The sequence below is a fragment of the Pleurodeles waltl genome, chromosome 2_2 (assembly GCF_031143425.1).
Source record: "Pleurodeles waltl isolate 20211129_DDA chromosome 2_2, aPleWal1.hap1.20221129, whole genome shotgun sequence".
Lineage (NCBI taxonomy): Eukaryota > Metazoa > Chordata > Amphibia > Caudata > Salamandridae > Pleurodeles > Pleurodeles waltl.
The window spans coordinates 1,165,178,908-1,165,200,010 of NC_090439.1; the positions used below are offsets into that span (position 1 = coordinate 1,165,178,908).

General features: G+C 48.4%; 1 protein-coding gene across 1 annotated transcript in view; it reads left to right on the forward strand.

Annotated features, from left to right (window-relative positions):
* LOC138278964 (E3 ubiquitin-protein ligase TRIM11-like) overlaps positions 1 to 20,837 on the forward strand; it is a 138,149-nt gene extending 117,312 nt beyond the window's left edge. The window contains exons 5-9 of the mRNA XM_069219363.1: positions 9,555 to 9,661; positions 13,652 to 13,694; positions 15,145 to 15,251; positions 19,242 to 19,284; positions 20,723 to 20,837. Of these exons, the coding sequence (XP_069075464.1) occupies positions 9,555 to 9,661; positions 13,652 to 13,694; positions 15,145 to 15,251; positions 19,242 to 19,284; positions 20,723 to 20,837 (415 nt within the window). The remainder of the gene's footprint in view (positions 1 to 9,554; positions 9,662 to 13,651; positions 13,695 to 15,144; positions 15,252 to 19,241; positions 19,285 to 20,722) is intronic.
* The last annotated feature ends 266 nt before the right edge of the window (positions 20,838 to 21,103 follow it).

Genomic DNA, 21,103 nt, shown 5'->3' on the forward strand with positions numbered 1-21,103 from the left:
AGAGCCTGTGAGATACCCTCCAACATAGAGCATGGATTCCGTTGTGACACCCTGCCATCGGGATTCACAGCGATGGTGTCTGGGTACGGCTTATCACCTAGTTCAGCATGACAGCAGCCCGTGCTAAGAAGGAACGCACCCTGAAGGAGATATTCTCCAAACCTATGTAAACAACGGGGGGTCCTCCCCTCTCAAGTGCGATCGCACCCCAGAGGGCAAAGGATGAGAGGAACAGGTAATGCACTTGTTCTTTTAGGCCCTTTTCTAGTGTCTTAAGGAGGACCTGCAGGTGATGAAATGAGATCTCTCCCAGGATCTAAGAGAGGTCCGGTGCTAGGTATCAGAGCTGGCGACGGTCTCCTCCATTTCGGCTTATCTTCTGTTTGGAGGGAACCGTGCACCAGCATCACTCACTGGAGGCAGCTTGCACGGCCCTGCGATTGGAGTTCCCCCATAAGGCGATTCAGTTGACAACAAAGGAGGGCCCTGAGACGCCAGAAACGGCGTAGCCAGAGGACATCGCTAGGCGCACTCCAACTCAATCCAGAGACTATGAGAGGAGGGCGGTGGTGGAGTCCCTATCAGGGGAAGCGGAGGGATGAAGATCCTTGGACCACAACACACTTCTGGCTATTTAAGGGCCAGATACAGAGAGGAAATGGGTGGGGGATGGAGGGACCAATGGAAGGAGACGGTAGACTCAGGTGGGATTAAAACTTAATTTATAGGATTTCCCACAGAGACTATTCTGAGGTTGTCCAGAGGTGTTGATCTATGTTTGTGGATTTTTTGTTCTGAGAGGGGAGGGAGCACATTCACAGTAGCAGGTAAACAGCCAGCAACCTAAGAGGGACACGATCATAGGAGGACAGGCGGTGGGACTTCCTATCACTCTCCCGGGGCTATACTACTATATCAGAAGGATCTACCGCTCTTCACGATAAGTTAACTGTATTGACCCTTAATGTTAGGGGTTTTAACAATCCGGTCAAACATATGGCGTCCTCTCACACGTAGAGACTGACATATGCCTTATACAGGAGACTCATCTTTTAGCCGGAGACTGCCATAGATTATGATCCAGAGCCTTCCCTCACCAGTATTTCTCTTCAGCAGATAAAAAGACATCCGGGGTAGCCATATTAGTTTCTCGCTCCACACAGGGTAAGGTGGAATATAAGGTTCTGGAGGTCAAGGGGAGGTTTCTGGCTTACAGGATACACCTTGCTAATTACACTTTTGTGGTGGGGTCCATTTATGCAACAAATGAGGGTCAAGAACGATTTATCCAATGAACTGTCAGAGGTGACCGCCATTCCAGACAAATTGCTTTTACTGGGAGATCTGAACCTAGTCTTCCACAATGAGATGGACAGATTGGCACCACACACAGGGTGAGCGGGAACGCTATCAGCAGAAGGGGTTAGGTGGTTGGGGGAGTTGAGACTCCGAGATCTGTGGAGAGAGTTCTATCTGTAGTCTAGAGATTACACCTTCTACTCACACGCCCATAAAACATACGTTAGACTAGGCTATTTTTTAGGAACTACAGGTATACAATCCTTACTGCCAACCACTGATATACAACCCCGTTGCTTGTCGGACCACTCAGCAGTGTCTTTGACCCTGAGGCTACCTCCTCTCCAAAGACAGGTTCACCCTTGGTGACTGAACGAAGCTCTTTTCCACTGCCTGGCATTCGTTAGACAACTAGAACAAGCTATTTCCAGATATTTGGCACTCAACGATATTCTAGGCTACTCTGTTTTCCTTCTGTGGGAGGGTCTAAAGGCGGTCATTAGAGGACTGCTTATAGCAATTACAGCTACAGATAACAAGATTATGAAAGAGAAAAGGGAAACGATGACCAAACGGGTGCTAGATCTAGAACACATCCATAAGCGTACTGGGGTGCCAAGGATCTGGAGGCGATTGGAGGCGGCTCGTAAACAATTGGCAGGCCTAGACCAAGGCAGAGCGGAATATGCGCTCCTGCGGATGCACCATTCCTTCTATGTGGGAGGCAACCGTAAGTGCTGGCTGCTGGCTAACCACCTCCGCGCCCTACGAGTCCAGGGGAATGAAGTCTTTCCAATCATCTGAGGGGCACATGATTAGAGGTGACAGTCCCATAGCTTCCACCTTCTGTCAATTCTATGAAACCATGTACACCGCTAACACCGCGTGGAGGATGGTTCCGGGACCTATCTCAAGGATGCTCCCACTGCTCGGCTGACACCGGATCAGGTGGCACAGCTGGAGGGCCCATTTAAAACAGAAGAATTGAATTGCGGTGATAGCTAAAACCAAGATTCATAAATCCCCGGAACCGGATAGGTTCCCTTCTGTATTTTTTAAAACTTTCGGCTTCCAATGGGCTCCCATCTTGACATGCCTATTTAATGCCATAACAGGCCCTGATTCCATTTCGCCCTCAAAGCTGGAGGCGTTCATTGTGGTTCTTCCTAAGCCCGGGAAGGACACTCAATCATGCGGGTCCTACCAACCAAATCACTACTTAATACGGATATGAAGCTGCTAACCGGTATTCTAGCTATCCGCTTCTACGGGGTCTGAATGACCCAGACCAAAATGGATTTGTGATGCACCCCCAATGTGGGGACACACAAAACTCATTCTTGACTTAATAGATAAGGCAGATCGGGCTCGTAGGGACATTATGCTTTTAACACTGGACGTGGAGAAGTCCTTCATCAGAGTTACCTGACGGCAACATTAACCCACTTTGGTTTCGGCCCTCCGTTTCTCACATGGATCCATAGCACCTATAGCAAACCGTGGGCGATGGTGTAGGTGAACCGACATTCCTCCCAATCATTTCCCATACGCAGGGGCACCAGACAGGGGTGCCCTTTGTCACCCCTACTATTGGAGCGGTTTGCACGGAGTGTACTATCAAATCCAAATAGAACGGGTGTGACATTTGAAGGCGAAGTGCACACCCTGGCTTTATACGTAGATGATGTTTTAGTCTCCTTAGATAATCCCAAGGGGGCCGTTCCGGCTCTTCTGCAGGAGATAGAGGAGTTCAGGAAGATCTCCGGCTTCCGCGTAAATGTTCAGAAATCCCAAGCCCTTAATATCGCAGTCCCTCTTGCGGACCAGCAATGTCTGGAAAGGCAGTTTCCAATATGTTGGCATAGACAGAGTATCCCTTATCTAGGGCTCAAGCTTGTTACGATCATCTCCGACACTACCCTTATTAACTACCGCTTATCGGTACAGCGACTACGACGCGGACTGGCCAAATGGCAATCATACCTGATTTCATGGCTGGGCTGCATTGCTGCCCTTAAAATGACGATCCTTCTGCAAATCTTATACCTTTTTCAAACCCACCCGGTCGAGCCTCTCCCGGGAACGCTTTAATCTTTACAGAAAGATTTTTACCATTTCATTTGAGCAGGGAGGCGGCCTTGCATGAGCCGCACCCTATGCTATCAATCGCTAGCACAAGGGGGGCTGGGGATGCCTAACCTACTGCACTATTTACTATTTAGTAGAGTGGTCGAGAGACGAGTCCGAAAAGAGGTGGCCGTTTATGTATAGGGCACTCGCAGGCACATCCCTGTGGAAGATTCCCTTCCTATCCCGCCCACAACATCCTTGGGGTTTATATTCTTCTCCAATCACACACTCACTTATGAGAATGTGGGACCGGGTGGCAAGAGGGAAAAACTTTACTACATTACCCTTGCCCTTGACGCCAATTGCTGGCAATCCGTCCTTTACTCCTGGTATGAACACTTTGGCCTACAGCAAGAAGTGTCAACCGGAGTGTCGCACTGTTGGCCATCTATTTGATGTAGAGGGCATGATACCTTTTGACACTCTGAAATCCGAACATGCACTCCCCGAGTAGGGTTGGCATTGGATTTGGCCACTCAAAACATACTCTCTCACTGGGGTACTGATACTCTTCCCACGCACCTGGGATGGTTACACTGACTGTGGCACATTTTAGGATGGAGAATATTACTCTGACATTGACGAGCCAAGCAGACTCTTTCCGAGAGTTATGGGCCCCATTTCTGACGCTCCTTTCTACAGAGTTTAGGGAATTGGCATGCCCCAGATGTCTCCGGCTCCTGAGGCTTCACGACACACCAGCTATGATACAGTGAACAGGGCCAGGTAGGGGTTTAACCACTAGTATTTTCTATCATTGTTGCTGTATTAATGGGTAAATGTGCTCCCGGGGGGAGGGAGGGCGGAAAGGGGGGTGCTTTGTTTACCTTTAATCCCGTTCTATGTTATTACTTTTAATACAGCTACATAATTATTATCACTATGCAGCCCCATTCCAGGCGGGTCATACAATGCGATTGTTGTATAATGTTACATACCAATAAAAATGATTTGAACCTACAATGTAGGAGTTAAGTGAGTCCAATATTTAGCTGTTTAGAGATTTCAAGGAACAGGCCTTCAGTTATTACAAGATACAGGGATCCAGAGATTCCAAGGTACAGGGATCCAGAGATTCCAAGGTACAGGGATCCAGAGATTGCAAGGTACAGGGATCCATGTAGGAGGCTGGACTGGCTTGTAGTGAGTACCAAGGGGTACTTACACCTTGCACAAGGCCCAGGTATCCCTTATTAGTGTATAGGGTGTCTAGCAGCTTAGGCTGATAGATAATGGTAGCTTAGCAGAGCAGTTTAGGCTGAACTAGGAGACGAGTAAAGCTCCTACAGTACCACAAGTGTCATATGCACAATATCATAAGAAAACACAATACACAGATATACTAAAAATAAAGGTACTTTATTTTTATGACAATATGCCAAAAGTATCTCAGTGAGTACCCTCAGTATGAGGATAGCAAATATACACAAGATATATGTACACAATACCAAAAATATGCAGTATAGTATTAGAAAACAGTGCAAACAATGTGTAGTTACAATAGGATGCAATGGGGACACATAGGGATAGGGGCAACACAAACCATATACTCCAAAAGAGGAATGCGAACCACGAATGGACCCCAAACCTATGTGACCTTGTAGAGGGTCGCTGGGACTGTAAGAAAACAGTTAGGGTTAGGAAAATAGCCCACCCCAAGACCCTGAAAAGTGAGTGCAAAGTGCACTAAAGTTCCCCAAAGGACATAACATAGAAGTCGTGATAGGGGAATTCTGCAGGAAAGACACAAACCAGCAATGCAACAACGATGGATTTCCAGTCGAGGGTACCTGTGGAACAAGGGGACCAAGTCCAAAAGTCACAAGCAAGTCGGAGATGGGCAGATGCCCAGGAAATGCCAGCTGTGGGTGCAAAGAAGCTGCTACTGGACAGTAGAAGCTGAGGATTCTGCAGGAACGACAAGGGCTAGAGACTTCCCTTTTGGAGGATGGATCCACCACGCCGTGGAAAGTTGTGCAGAAGTGTTTTCCTGAAGAAAGACTGCCAACAAGCCTTGCTAGCTGCAAGTCGTGCGGTTAGGATTTTTGGATGCTGCTGTAGTCCAGGAGGGACCAGGATGTCGCCAATTGCGTCAGGGGACAGAAGGGGTGCCCAGCAAGACAAGGAGTCCTCTCAGAAGCAGGCAGCACCCGCAGAAGTGCCAGAACAGGCACTATGAAGAGGAGTGAAACGGTGCTCACCCGAAGTTGCACAAAGGAGTCCCACGCCGCCGGAGGACAACTCAGGAGGTCTTGCAATGCAGGTTAGAGGGCCGTGGACCCAGGCTTGGCTGTGCACAAAGGATTTCCGCCGGAAGTGCACAGAGGCCGGCGTAGCTGCAAAAGTCGTGGTTCCCAGCAATGCATTCTGGCGTGGGGAGGCAAGGACTTACCTCCACCAAACTTGGACTGAAGAGTCACTGGACTGTAGGAGTCACTTGGACAGAGATGCTGGATTCAAGGGACCTCGCTCGTTGTGCTGAGAGGAGACCCAGGGTACCAGTAATGCAGTTCTTTGGTGCCTGCGGTAGCAGGGGGAAGATTCCGTCGACCCACAGGAGATTTCTTCAGGGCTTCTAGTGCAGAGAGGAGGCAGACTACCCCCACAGCATGCACCACCAGGAAAACAGTCGAGAAGGCGGCAGGATCAGCGTTACAGAGTTGCAGTAGTCGTCTTCGCTACTTTGCTGCAGTTTTGCAGGCTTCCAGCGCGGTCAGCAGTCGATTCCTTGGCAGAAGGTGAAGAGAGAGATGCAGAGGAACTCTGATGAGCTCTTGCATTCGTTATATAAGGAAATCCCCAAAGCAGAGACCCTAAATAGCCAGAAAAGAGGGTTTGGCTACTTAGGAGAGAGATAGGCTAGCAACACCTGAAGGAGCCTATCAGAAGGAGTCTCTGATGTCACCTGCTGGCCCTGGCCACTCAGAGCAGTCCAGTGTGCCAGCAGCACCTCTGTTTCCAAGATGGCAGAGGTCTGGAGCACACTGGAGGAGCTCTGGGCACCTCCCAGGGGAGGTGCAGGTCAGGGGAGTGGTCACTCCCCTTTCCTTTGTCCAGTTTCGCGCCAGAGCAGGGCTGAGGGGTCCCTGAACCGGTGTAGACTGGCTTATGCAGAAATGGGCACCATCTGTGCCCATGAAAGCATTTCCAGAGGCTGTGGGAGGCTACTCCTCCCCAGCCCTGACACCTTTTTCCAAAGGGAGAGGGTGTAACACCCTCTCTCTGAGGAATTCCTTTGTTCTGCCATCCTGGACCAAGCCTGGCTGGACCCCAGGAGGGCAGAAACCTGTCTGAGGGGTTGGAAGCAGCAGCAGCTGCAGTGAAACCCTGGGAAAGGAAGTTTGGCAGTACCCAGGTCTGAGCTGCAGACCTGTGGGATCATAGGATTGTGCCAACAATGCCAGGATGGCATAGAGGGGGCAATTCCATGATCATAGACATGTTACATGGCCATATTCGGAGTTACCATTGTGAAGCTACACATAGGTATTGACCTATGTGTAGTGCACGCGTGTAATGGTGTCCCCGCACTCACAAAGTCTGGGGAATTTGCCCTGAACAATGTGGGGGCACCTTGGCTAGTGCCAGGGTGCCCACACACTAAGTAACTTTGCACCTAACCTTTACCAGGTAAAGGTTAGACATATAGGTGACTTATAAGTTACTTAAGTGCAGTGGTAAATGGCTGTGAAATAACGTGGACGTTATTTCACTCAGGCTGCAGTGGCAGGCCTGTGTAAGAATTGTCAGAGCTCCCTATGGGTGGCAAAAGAAATGCTGCAGCCCATAGGGATCTCCTGGAACCCCAATACCCTGGGTACCTCAGTACCATATACTAGGGAATTATAAGGGTGTTCCAGTATGCCAATGTAAATTGGTGAAATTGGTCAATAGCCTGTTAGTTACAATTTGGAAAGAAATGAGAGAGCATAACCACTGAGGTTCTGGATAGCAGAGCCTCAGTGAGGCAGTTAGTCATAACACAGGTAACACATTCAGGCACACTTATGAGCACTGGGGCCCTGGCTGGCAGGGTCCCAGTGACACATACAACTAAAACAACATATATACAGTGAAAAATGGGGGTAACATGCCAGGCAAGATGGTACTTTCCTACAATCCAGAGATCCCAAAGTACAGGGATCCAGAGATTCCAAGATACAGGGATCCAGAGATTCCAAGGTACATGGATCCAGACATTCCAAGGTACAGGGATCCAGAGATCCAAGGTACAGGGTCCAAGAGATTCCAAGGTATATGGATCCAGAAATGCCAAGGTACAGGGATCCAGAGATTCCAAGGTACAGGGATCTAGAGATTCCAGTGTACTGGGATACAGAGATTCCAAGATACAGGGATTTAGAGATTCTAGTGTACAGGGATCCAGAGATTCCAAGGTACAGGGATCTAGAGATTCCAGTGCACAGGGATCCAGAGATTCCAAGATGCAGAAATGCAGAGATTCCAAAGACCATGACTCTAAAGATTCCACAGTGTAGGATTTCAAGGATCCCAAGGTGGAGGAGCTCAATGATTTGACGGTGCAGAAGATGTAGTAATTCCATGTAGAAGGCTTTCACAGACAGGGTGCAGGATCTCACAGATAGTCACACTTAGCAATACTGACATTTTACAGAAGGAGAGGAAGAAATCAAGAGTGAGAGACAAAAAGAGAGAGAGTGAGCCTGACAGCGCAGGAGATCACAAGAGTGTGTAGCAGATCAAGAATCATATGTAGGGAGTGAGAGAGGGAATGAAAGAGATAGTGTGTGAATATTCACATCTGCTTTTGAGATCCCAAGAACTGTCAGCGAGACAAACAAACCAAGAGAGTTAACATGAAAGAGAGAGAAAAAATAAACAAAGTGTGTGTTTGTGTGTGTGTGTGACAAGTAATATTCAGTTACAGTAAAGGAAAGAGGAGCTATGAGATTCTGAGACAGAGAGAGTGTGAGGGTAGTAACAGCAATTGTGCACAATTATGTTTGTGCTGTTGGAGTCGCAGGAAAGCGGCAGAAGGTGGGAGGATGAAATAAAGTCACGACAGCGCAGCACACAGAGTCTGTGTGAGTGTTTGTTTTTGTAGTAACAATCAATGTGCACAGATACCTTTGCGATATCTGGAGCTTTCTGAAAGAGAGGACCAGAGAGAGAGCGAGGAGCACTAAGTGATGTGAGAGAAGAAGAAAGAGTTATACAGGTAATCAGATAAATAGACAGAAAGGGAGGTGGAGAGAGAGTGGCCCTGTGTGTTAGTCGCTGGGTTTTTCACTGTTTCCCCTGAGATCCTGAAGCTTGTTTTATCATGTGCTAATCCCTGCAAGGTTCTGAGCAGAGGGGTGTGCAATGCTAGAAGGGATAATGTGTGACACTTTTGGATGCGCCCCGGGGCTATTGATGTGTTTGTGTGTCTGTGTGTGTGTGTGTGTGTGTGTGTGTGCGTGTGTGTGTCTGTGTGTGTGTCTGTTGTGTGTGTGTGTGTGTCTGTAAATGTGTGTGTGTGTGTGTGTCTGTCTGTGTGTGTGTATGTGTGTGTGTGTGTGTGTATCTGTGTGTGTGTGTTTGTCTGTATGTGTGTGTGTGTCTGTGTGGGTGTGTGTCTGTGTGTGTGTGTCTGTGTGTGTCTGTGTGTGTGTCTGTGTATGTCTGTGTGTGTGTGTGGGTGTGTGGGTGTGTGTGTGTGTGTGTCTGTGTGTGTGTGTGTGTCTGTTGATGTGTGTGTGTCTGTGTGTGTGTGGGTGTGTGTCTGTGTGTGTCTATCTGTTGACGTGTATGTGTCGGTTGGTGTGTGTGTGTGTATCTGTGTTTGTGTGTGTCTGTGTGTGTTTCTGTGTGTGTGTGTGTGTGTGTGAGTGTCTGTGTGTGTGTGTCTGTTGATGTGTGTGTGTCTGTCTTTGTGTGTGTGTGTCTGTGTGTGTGTGTGTGGGTGTGTGTGGGTGTGTATGTGTGTGTGTGTGTGTCTGTGTGTGTCTGTATGTACAGTGATACACACCACTTGCTGTCCTGCAGGGGCTCCTTTGATTACAGTATTCTATTTTCAATAACAGGGTGTTTGTGCAGTTCCTTTCAAGATCCTGCAGCCTCCGAGTCTTCTGTAACACTGAAATGATGTGTGTGTCCTTCAGGTGTAAGAAGGTGAAGTTTCAGGGTCCAGAGAGTGAGATGAAGAAAACAAAGGAAAAAGAATTTCTGATAACTCTGAAACCTGAAAAGGAGATGAAGAAATATAAAGGTAAATAGAGTTGCACTGAATGTAATTATATGTTGGTGTCCACACTGAGACCTTCGGCCTCCACCAGCTACAGTTACAGCTTCTACTGTGGAAAGACCTGGTCTCCCATTTGGCGAGGCAGGTTACACACTGACCCCCTCAGCTGTGCTAACTCCTGAGCCATGCTTGTGGTCCTTCAGCAGTACAGGGAGCTCCCCCTTAACATTGTCCATGATATCCCCTTGGCTGGGCATCTGGGGGTGACCGAGACCTGAGAGAGGCTAGTCAACCACTTCTACTGGTCGCAGATGTCAGAGAAGGTGAAGGACTTTTATCGCTCCTGTGTGACCTGCCAAGCCTGTGGCAAGGGAGGAGGCAAACCCAAGGCTCCCCTGATACCACTACCAGCAGTGGGGCAGCTTTAGAGAGGGTGGTGCATTGCTTGAGACCATTTGTAAAAGTGCAATCAGCTGCTTCAGAAGGAAGTGTCCGCGTGTAGGAGGCTGGACTGGCTTGTAGTGAGTACCAAGGGGTACTTGCACCTTGCACCAGGCCCAGTTATCCCTTATTAGTGTATAGGGTGTCTAGCAGCTTAGGCTGATAGATAATGGTAGCTTAGCAGAGCAGCTTAGGCTGAACTAGGAGACGTGTGAAGCTACTACAGTACCACTTAGTGTCATATGCACAATATCATAAGAAAACACAATACACAGTTATACTAAAAATAAAGGTACTTTATTTTTATGACAATATGCCAAAGTATCTTAGAGTGTACCCTCAGTGAGAGGATAGGAAATATACACAAGATATATATACACAATAGCAAAAATATGCAGTATAGTCTTAGAAAACAGTGCAAACAATGTATAGTTACAATAGGATGCAATGGGGAAACATAGGGATAGGGGCAACACAAACCATATACTCCAAAAGTGGAATGCGAACCACGAATGGACCCCAAACCTATGTGACCTTGTAGAGGGTCGCTGGGACTATTAGAAAATAGTGAGAGTTAGAAAAATAACCCTCCCCAAGACCCTGAAAAGTGAGTGCAAAGTGCACTAAAGTTCCCCAAAGGACATAACATAGAAGTCGTGATAGGGGAATTCTGCAGGAAAGACACAAACCAGCAATGCAACAACGATGGATTTCCAGTCGAGGGTACCTGTGGAACAAGGGGACCAAGTCCAAAAGTCACAAGCAAGTCGGAGATGGGCAGATGCCCAGGAAATGCCAGCTGTGGGTGCAAAGAAGCTGCTACTGGACAGTAGAAGCTGAGGATTCTGCAGGAACGACAAGGGCTAGAGACTTCCCTTTTGGAGGATGGATCCCCCACGCCGTGGAAAGTTGTGCAGAAGTGTTTTCCTGAAGAAAGACTGCCAACAAGCCTTGCTAGCTGCAAGTCGTGCGGTTAGGATTTTTGGATGCTGCTGTAGTCCAGGAGGGACCAGGATGTCGCCAATTGCGTCAGGGGATAGAAGGGGTGCCCAGCAAGACAAGGAGTACTCTCAGAAGCAGGCAGCACCCGCAGAAGTGCCAGAACAGGCACTATGAAGAGGAGTGAAACGGTGCTCACCCGAAGTTGCACAAAGGAGTCCCACGCCGCCGGAGGACAACTCAGGAGGTCTTGCAATGCAGGTTACAGGGCCGTGGACCCAGGCTTGGCTGTGCACAAAGGATTTCCGCCGGAAGTGCACAGAGGCCGGCGTAGCTGCAAAAGTCGTGGTTCCCAGCAATGCATTCTGGCGTGGGGAGGCAAGGACTTACCTCCACCAAACTTGGACTGAAGAGTCACTGGACTGTAGGAGTCACTTGGACAGAGATGCTGGATTCAAGGGACCTCGCTCGTTGTGCTGAGAGGAGACCCAGGGTACCAGTAATGCAGTTCTTTGGTGCCTGCGGTAGCAGGGGGAAGATTCCGTCGACCCACGGGAGATTTCTTCAGGGCTTCTAGTGCAGAGAGGAGGCAGACTACCCCCACAGCATGCACCACCAGGAAAACAGTCGAGAAGGCGGCAGGATCAGCGTTACAGAGTTGCAGTAGTCGTCTTCGCTACTTTGCTGCAGTTTTGCAGGCTTCCAGCGCGGTCAGCAGTCGATTCCTTGGCAGAAGGTGAAGAGAGAGATGCAGAGGAACTCTGATGAGCTCTTGCATTCGTTATATAAGGAAATCCCCAAAGCAGAGACCCTAAATAGCCAGAAAAGAGGGTTTGGCTACTTAGGAGAGAGATAGGCTAGCAACACCTGAAGGAGCCTATCAGAAGGAGTCTCTGATGTCACCTGCTGGTCCTGGCCACTCAGAGCAGTCCAGTGTGCCAGCAGCACCTCTGTTTCCAAGATGGCAGAGATCTGGAGCACACTGGAGGAGCTCTGGGCACCTCCCATGGGAGGTGCAGGTCAGGGGAGTGGTCACTCCCCTTTCCTTTGTCCAGTTTCGCGCCAGAGCAGGGCTGAGGGGTCCCTGAACCGGTGTAGACTGGCTTATGCAGAAATGGGCACCATCTGTGCCCATGAAAGCATTTCCAGAGGCTGTGGGAGGCTACTCCTCCCCAGCCCTGACACCTTTTTCCAAAGGGAGAGGGTGTAACACCCTCTCTCTGAGGAATTCCTTTGTTCTGCCATCCTGGACCAAGCCTGGCTGGACCCCAGGAGGGCAGAAACCTGTCTGAGGGGTTGGAAGCAGCAGCAGCTGCAGTGAAACCCTGGGAAAGGAAGTTTGGCAGTACCCAGGTCTGAGCTACAGACCTGTGGGATCATAAGATTGTGCCAACAATGCCAGGATGGCATAGAGGGGGCAATTCCATGATCATAGACATGTTACATGGCCATATTCGGAGTTACCATTGTGAAGCTACACATAGGTATTGACCTATGTGTAGTGCACGCGTGTAATGGTGTCCCCGCACTCACAAAGTCTGGGGAATTTGCCCTGAACAATGTGGGGGCACCTTGGCTAGTGCCAGGGTGCCCACACACTAAGTAACTTTGCACCTAACCTTTACCAGGTAAAGGTTAGACATATAGGTGACTTATAAGTTACTTAAGTGCAGTGGTAAATGGCTGTGAAATAACGTGGACGTTATTTCACTCAGGCTGCAGTGGCAGGCCTGTGTAAGAATTGTCAGAGCTCCCTATGGGTGGCAAAAGAAATGCTGCAGCCCATAGGGATCTCCTGGAACCCCAATACCCTGGGTACCTCAGTACCATATACTAGGGAATTATAAGGGTGTTCCAGTATGCCAATGTAAATTGGTGAAATTGGTCAATAGCCTGTTAGTTACAATTTGGAAAGAAATGAGAGAGCATAACCACTGAGGTTCTGGATAGCAGAGCCTCAGTGAGGCAGTTAGTCATAACACAGGTAACACATTCAGGCACACTTATGAGCACTGGGGCCCTGGCTGGCAGGGTCCCAGTGACACATACAACTAAAACAACATATATACAGTGAAAAATGGGGGTAACATGCCAGGCAAGATGGTACTTTCCTACAATCCAGAGATCCCAAAGTACAGGGATCCAGAGATTCCAAGATACAGGGATCCAGAGATTCCAAGGTACATGGATCCAGACATTCCAAGGTACAGGGATCCAGAGATCCAAGGTACAGGGTCCAAGAGATTCCAAGGTATATGGATCCAGAAATGCCAAGGTACAGGGATCCAGAGATTCCAAGGTACAGGGATCTAGAGATTCCAGTGTACTGGGATACAGAGATTCCAAGATACAGGGATTTAGAGATTCTAGTGTACAGGGATCCAGAGATTCCAAGGTACAGGGATCTAGAGATTCCAGTGCACAGGGATCCAGAGATTCCAAGATGCAGAAATGCAGAGATTCCAAAGACCATGACTCTAAAGATTCCACAGTGTAGGATTTCAAGGATCCCAAGGTGGAGGAGCTCAATGATTCGACGGTGCAGAAGATGTAGTAATTCCATGTAGAAGGCTTTCACAGACAGGGTGCAGGATCTCACAGATAGTCACACTCAGCAATACTGACATTTTACAGGAGGAGAGGAAGAAATCAAGAGTGAGAGACAAAAAGAGAGAGAGTGAGCCTGACAGCGCAGGAGATCACAAGAGTGTGTAGCAGATCAAGAGACATATGTAGGGAGTGAGAGAGGGAATGAAAGAGATAGTGTGTGAATATTCACATCTGCTTTTGAGATCCCAAGAACTGTCAGCGAGACAAACAAACCAAGAGAGTTAACATGAAAGAGAGAGAAAAAATAAACAAAGTGTGTGTTTGTGTGTGTGTGTGACAAGTAATATTCAGTTACAGTAAAGGAAAGAGGAGCTATGAGATTCTGAGACAGAGAGAGTGTGAGGGTAGTAACAGCAATTGTGCACAATTATGTTTGTGCTGTTGGAGTCGCAGGAAAGCGGCAGAAGGTGGGAGGATGAAATAAAGTCACGACAGCGCAGCACACAGAGTCTGTGTGAGTGTTTGTTTTTGTAGTAACAATCAATGTGCACAGATACCTTTGCGATATCTGGAGCTTTCTGAAAGAGAGGACCAGAGAGAGAGCGAGAAGCACTAAGTGATGTGAGAGAAGAAGAAAGAGTTATACAGGTAATCAGATAAATAGACAGAAAGGGAGGTGGAGAGAGAGTGGCCCTGTGTGTTAGTCGCTGGGTTTTTCACTGTTTCCCCTGAGATCCTGAAGCTTGTTTTATCATGTGCTAATCCCTGCAAGGTTCTGAGCAGAGGGGTGTGCAATGCTAGAAGGGATAATGTGTGACACTTTTGGATGCGCCCCGGGGCTATTGATGTGTTTGTGTGTCTGTCTGTGTGTGTGTGTGTGTGTGTGTGTGCGTGTGTGTGTCTGTGTGTGTGTCTGTTGTGTGTGTGTGTGTGTCTGTAAATGTGTGTGTGTGTGTGTCTGTCTGTGTGTGTGTATGTGTGTGTGTATGTGTGTGTGTGTGTGTGTGTGTGTATCTGTGTGTGTGTGTTTGTATGTGTGTGTGTGTCTGTGTGGGTGTGTGTCTGTGTGTGTGTGTCTGTGTGTGTCTGTGTGTGTGTCTGTGTATGTCTGTGTGGGTGTGTGGGTGTGTGGGTGTGTGTGTGTGTGTGTCTGTGTGTGTCTGTTGATGTGTGTGTGTCTGTGTGTGTGTGGGTGTGTGTCTGTGTGTGTCTATCTGTTGACGTGTATGTGTCTGTTGGTGTGTGTGTGTGTATCTGTGTTTGTGTGTGTCTGTGTGTGTTTCTGTGTGTGTGTGTGTGTGTGTGTGTGAGTGTCTGTGTGTGTGTGTCTGTTGATGTGTGTGTGTCTGTCTTTGTGTGTGTGTGTCTGTGTGTGTGTGTGTGGGTGTGTGTGGGTGTGTATGTGTGTGTGTCTGTGTGTGTCTGTGTGTACAGTGATACACACCACTTGCTGTCCTGCAGGGGCTCCTTTGATTACAGTATTCTATTTCCAATAACAGGGTGTTTGTGCAGTTCCTTTCAAGATCCTGCAGCCTCCGAGTCTTCTGTAACACTGAAATGATTTGTGTGTCCTTCAGGTGTAAGAAGGTGAAGTTTCAGGGTCCAGAGAGTGAGATGAAGAAAACAAAGGAAAAAGAATTTCTGATAACTCTGAAACCTGAAAAGGAGATGAAGAAATATAAAGGTAAATAGAGTTGCACTGAATGTAATTATATGTTGGTGTCCACACTGAGACCTTCGGCCTCCACCAGCTACAGTTACAGCTTCTACTGTGGAAAGACCTGGTCTCCCATTTGGCGAGGCAGGTTACACACTGACCCCCTCAGCTGTGCTAACTCCTGAGCCATGCTTGTGGTCCTTCAGCAGTACAGGGAGCTCCCCCTTAACATTGTCCATGATATCCCCTTGGCTGGGCATCTGGGGGTGACCGAGACCTGAGAGAGGCTAGTCAACCACTTCTACTGGTCGCAGATGTCAGAGAAGGTGAAGGACTTTTATCGCTCCTGTGTGACCTGCCAAGCCAGTGGCAAGGGAGGAGGCAAACCCAAGGCTCCCCTGATACCACTACCAGCGGTGGGGCAGCTTTAGAGAGGGTGGTGCATTGCTTGAGACCATTTGTAAAAGTGCAATCAGCTGCTTCAGAAGGAAGTGTCCGCGTGTAGGAGGCTGGACTGGCTTGTAGTGAGTACCAAGGGGTACTTGCACCTTGCACCAGGCCCAGTTATCCCTTATTAGTGTATAGGGTGTCTAGCAGCTTAGGGTGATAGATAATGGTAGCTTAGCAGAGCAGCTTAGGCTGAACTAGGAGACGTGTGAAGCTACTACAGTACCACTTAGTGTCATATGCACAATATCATAAGAAAACACAATACACAGTTATACTAAAAATAAAAGTACTTTATTTTTATGACAATATGCCAAAGTATCTTAGAGTGTACCCTCAGTGAGAGGATAGGAAATATACACAAGATATATATACACAATAGCAAAAATATGCAGTATAGTCTTAGAAAACAGTGCAAACAATGTATAGTTACAATAGGATGCAATGGGGAAACATAGGGATAGGGGAAACACAAACCATATACTCCAAAAGTGGAATGCGAACCACGAATGGACCCCAAACCTATGTGACCTTGTAGAGGGTCGCTGGGACTATTAGAAAATAGTGAGAGTTAGAAAAATAACCCTCCCCAAGACCCTGAAAAGTGAGTGCAAAGTGCACTAAAGTTCCCCAAAGGACATAACATAGAAGTCGTGATAGGGGAATTCTGCAGGAAAGACACAAACCAGCAATGCAACAACGATGGATTTCCAGTCGAGGGTACCTGTGGAACAAGGGGACCAAGTCCAAAAGTCACAAGCAAGTCGGAGATGGGCAGATGCCCAGGAAATGCCAGCTGTGGGTGCAAAGAAGCTGCTACTGGACAGTAGAAGCTGAGGATTCTGCAGGAACGACAAGGGCTAGAGACTTCCCTTTTGGAGGATGGATCCCCCACGCCGTGGAAAGTTGTGCAGAAGTGTTTTCCTGAAGAAAGACTGCCAACAAGCCTTGCTAGCTGCAAGTCGTGCGGTTAGGATTTTTGGATGCTGCTGTAGTCCAGGAGGGACCAGGATGTCGCCAATTGCGTCAGGGGATAGAAGGGGTGCCCAGCAAGACAAGGAGTCCTCTCAGAAGCAGGCAGCACCCGCAGAAGTGCCAGAACAGGCACTATGAAGAGGAGTGAAACGGTGCTCACCCGAAGTTGCACAAAGGAGTCCCACGCCGCCGGAGGACAACTCAGGAGGTCTTGCAATGCAGGTTACAGGGCCGTGGACCCAGGCTTGGCTGTGCACAAAGGATTTCCGCCGGAAGTGCACAGAGGCCGGCGTAGCTGCAAAAGTCGTGGTTCCCAGCAATGCATTCTGGCGTGGGGAGGCAAGGACTTACCTCCACCAAACTTGGACTGAAGAGTCACTGGACTGTAGGAGTCACTTGGACAGAGATGCTGGATTCAAGGGACCTCGCTCGTTGTGCTGAGAGGAGACCCAGGGTACCAGTAATGCAGTTCTTTGGTGCCTGCGGTAGCAGGGGGAAGATTCCGTCGACCCACGGGAGATTTCTTCAGGGCTTCTAGTGCAGAGAGGAGGCAGACTACCCCCACAGCATGCACCACCAGGAAAACAGTCGAGAAGGCGGCAGGATCAGCGTTACAGAGTTGCAGTAGTCGTCTTCGCTACTTTGCTGCAGTTTTGCAGGCTTCCAGCTCGGTCAGCAGTCGATTCCTTGGCAGAAGGTGAAGAGAGAGATGCAGAGGAACTCTGATGAGCTCTTGCATTCGTTATATAAGGAAATCCCCAAAGCAGAGACCCTAAATAGCCAGAAAAGAGGGTTTGGCTACTTAGGAGAGAGATAGGCTAGCAACACCTGAAGGAGCCTATCAGAAGGAGTCTCTGATGTCACCTGCTGGTCCTGGCCACTCAGAGCAGTCCAGTGTGCCAGCAGCACCTCTGTTTCCAAGATGGCAGAGATCTGGAGCACACTGGAGGAGCTCTGGGCACCTCCCATGGGAGGTGCAGGTCAGGGGAGTGGTCACTCCCCTTTCCTTTGTCCAGTTTCGCGCCAGAGCAGGGCTGAGGGGTCCCTGAACCGGTGTAGACTGGCTTATGCAGAAATGGGCACCATCTGTGCCCATGAAAGCATTTCCAGAGGCTGTGGGAGGCTACTCCTCCCCAGCCCTGACACCTTTTTCCAAAGGGAGAGGGTGTAACACCCTCTCTCTGAGGAATTCCTTTGTTCTGCCATCCTGGACCAAGCCTGGCTGGACCCCAGGAGGGCAGAAACCTGTCTGAGGGGTTGGAAGCAGCAGCAGCTGCAGTGAAACCCTGGGAAAGGAAGTTTGGCAGTACCCAGGTCTGAGCTACAGACCTGTGGGATCATAAGATTGTGCCAACAATGCCAGGATGGCATAGAGGGGGCAATTCCATGATCATAGACATGTTACATGGCCATATTCGGAGTTACCATTGTGAAGCTACACATAGGTATTGACCTATGTGTAGTGCACGCGTGTAATGGTGTCCCCGCACTCACAAAGTCTGGGGAATTTGCCCTGAACAATGTGGGGGCACCTTGGCTAGTGCCAGGGTGCCCACACACTAAGTAACTTTGCACCTAACCTTTACCAGGTAAAGGTTAGACATATAGGTGACTTATAAGTTACTTAAGTGCAGTGGTAAATGGCTGTGAAATAACGTGGACGTTATTTCACTCAGGCTGCAGTGGCAGGCCTGTGTAAGAATTGTCAGAGCTCCCTATGGGTGGCAAAAGAAATGCTGCAGCCCATAGGGATCTCCTGGAACCCCAATACCCTGGGTACCTCAGTACCATATACTAGGGAATTATAAGGGTGTTCCAGTATGCCAATGTAAATTGGTGAAATTGGTCAATAGCCTGTTAGTTACAATTTGGAAAGAAATGAGAGAGCATAACCACTGAGGTTCTGGATAGCAGAGCCTCAGTGAGGCAGTTAGTCATAACACAGGTAACACATTCAGGCACACTTATGAGCACTGGGGCCCTGGCTGGCAGGGTCCCAGTGACACATACAACTAAAACAACATATATACAGTGAAAAATGGGGGTAACATGCCAGGCAAGATGGTACTTTCCTACAATCCAGAGATCCCAAAGTACAGGGATCCAGAGATTCCAAGATACAGGGATCCAGAGATTCCAAGGTACATGGATCCAGACATTCCAAGGTACAGGGATCCAGAGATCCAAGGTACAGGGTCCAAGAGATTCCAAGGTATATGGATCCAGAAATGCCAAGGTACAGGGATCCAGAGATTCCAAGGTACAGGGATCTAGAGATTCCAGTGTACTGGGATACAGAGATTCCAAGATACAGGGATTTAGAGATTCTAGTGTACAGGGATCCAGAGATTCCAAGGTACAGGGATCTAGAGATTCCAGTGCACAGGGATCCAGAGATTCCAAGATGCAGAAATGCAGAGATTCCAAAGACCATGACTCTAAAGATTCCACAGTGTAGGATTTCAAGGATCCCAAGGTGGAGGAGCTCAATGATTCGACGGTGCAGAAGATGTAGTAATTCCATGTAGAAGGCTTTCACAGACAGGGTGCAGGATCTCACAGATAGTCACACTCAGCAATACTGACATTTTACAGGAGGAGAGGAAGAAATCAAGAGTGAGAGACAAAAAGAGAGAGAGTGAGCCTGACAGCGCAGGAGATCACAAGAGTGTGTAGCAGATCAAGAGACATATGTAGGGAGTGAGAGAGGGAATGAAAGAGATAGTGTGTGAATATTCACATCTGCTTTTGAGATCCCAAGAACTGTCAGCGAGACAAACAAACCAAGAGAGTTAACATGAAAGAGAGAGAAAAAATAAACAAAGTGTGTGTTTGTGTGTGTGTGTGACAAGTAATATTCAGTTACAGTAAAGGAAAGAGGAGCTATGAGATTCTGAGACAGAGAGAGTGTGAGGGTAGTAACAGCAATTGTGCACAATTATGTTTGTGCTGTTGGAGTCGCAGGAAAGCGGCAGAAGGTGGGAGGATGAAATAAAGTCACGACAGCGCAGCACACAGAGTCTGTGTGAGTGTTTGTTTTTGTAGTAACAATCAATGTGCACAGATACCTTTGCGATATCTGGAGCTTTCTGAAAGAGAGGACCAGAGAGAGAGCGAGAAGCACTAAGTGATGTGAGAGAAGAAGAAAGAGTTATACAGGTAATCAGATAAATAGACAGAAAGGGAGGTGGAGAGAGAGTGGCCCTGTGTGTTAGTCGCTGGGTTTTTCACTGTTTCCCCTGAGATCCTGAAGCTTGTTTTATCATGTGCTAATCCCTGCAAGGTTCTGAGCAGAGGGGTGTGCAATGCTAGAAGGGATAATGTGTGACACTTTTGGATGCGCCCCGGGGCTATTGATGTGTTTGTGTGTCTGTCTGTGTGTGTGTGTGTGTGCGTGTGTGTGTCTGTGTGTGTGTCTGTTGTGTGTGTGTGTGTGTCTGTAAATGTGTGTGTGTGTGTGTCTGTCTGTGTGTGTGTATGTGTGTGTGTATGTGTGTGTGTGTGTGTGTGTATCTGTGTGTGTGTGTTTGTATGTGTGTGTGTGTCTGTGTGGGTGTGTGTCTGTGTGTGTGTGTCTGTGTGTGTCTGTGTGTGTGTCTGTGTATGTCTGTGTGGGTGTGTGGGTGTGTGGGTGTGTGTGTGTGTGTGTCTGTGTGTGTCTGTTGATGTGTGTGTGTCTGTGTGTGTGTGGGTGTGTGTCTGTGTGTGTCTATCTGTTGACGTGTATGTGTCTGTTGGTGTGTGTGTGTGTATCTGTGTTTGTGTGTGTCTGTGTGTGTTTCTGTGTGTGTGTGTGTGTGTGTGTGTGAGTGTCTGTGTGTGTGTGTCTGTTGATGTGTGTGTGTCTGTCTTTGTGTGTGTGTGTCTGTGTGTGTGTGTGTGGGTGTGTGTGGGTGTGTATGTGTGTGTGTCTGTGTGTGTCTGTGTGTACAGTGATACACACCACTTGCTGTCCTGCAGGGGCTCCTTTGATTACAGTATTCTATTTCCAATAACAGGGTGTTTGTGCAGTTCCTTTCAAGATCCTGCAGCCTCCGAGTCTTCTGTAACACTGAAATGATTTGTGTGTCCTTCAGGTGTAAGAAGGTGAAGTTTCAGGGTCCAGAGAGTGAGATGAAGAAAACAAAGGAAAAAGAATTTCTGATAACTCTGAAACCTGAAAAGGAGATGAAGAAATATAAAGGTAAATAGAGTTGCACTGAATGTAATTATATGTTGGTGTCCACACTGAGACCTTCGGCCTCCACCAGCTACAGTTACAGCTTCTACTGTGGAAAGACCTGGTCTCCCATTTGGCGAGGCAGGTTACACACTGACCCCCTCAGCTGTGCTAACTCCTGAGCCATGCTTGTGGTCCTTCAGCAGTACAGGGAGCTCCCCCTTAACATTGTCCATGATATCCCCTTGGCTGGGCATCTGGGGGTGACCGAGACCTGAGAGAGGCTAGTCAACCACTT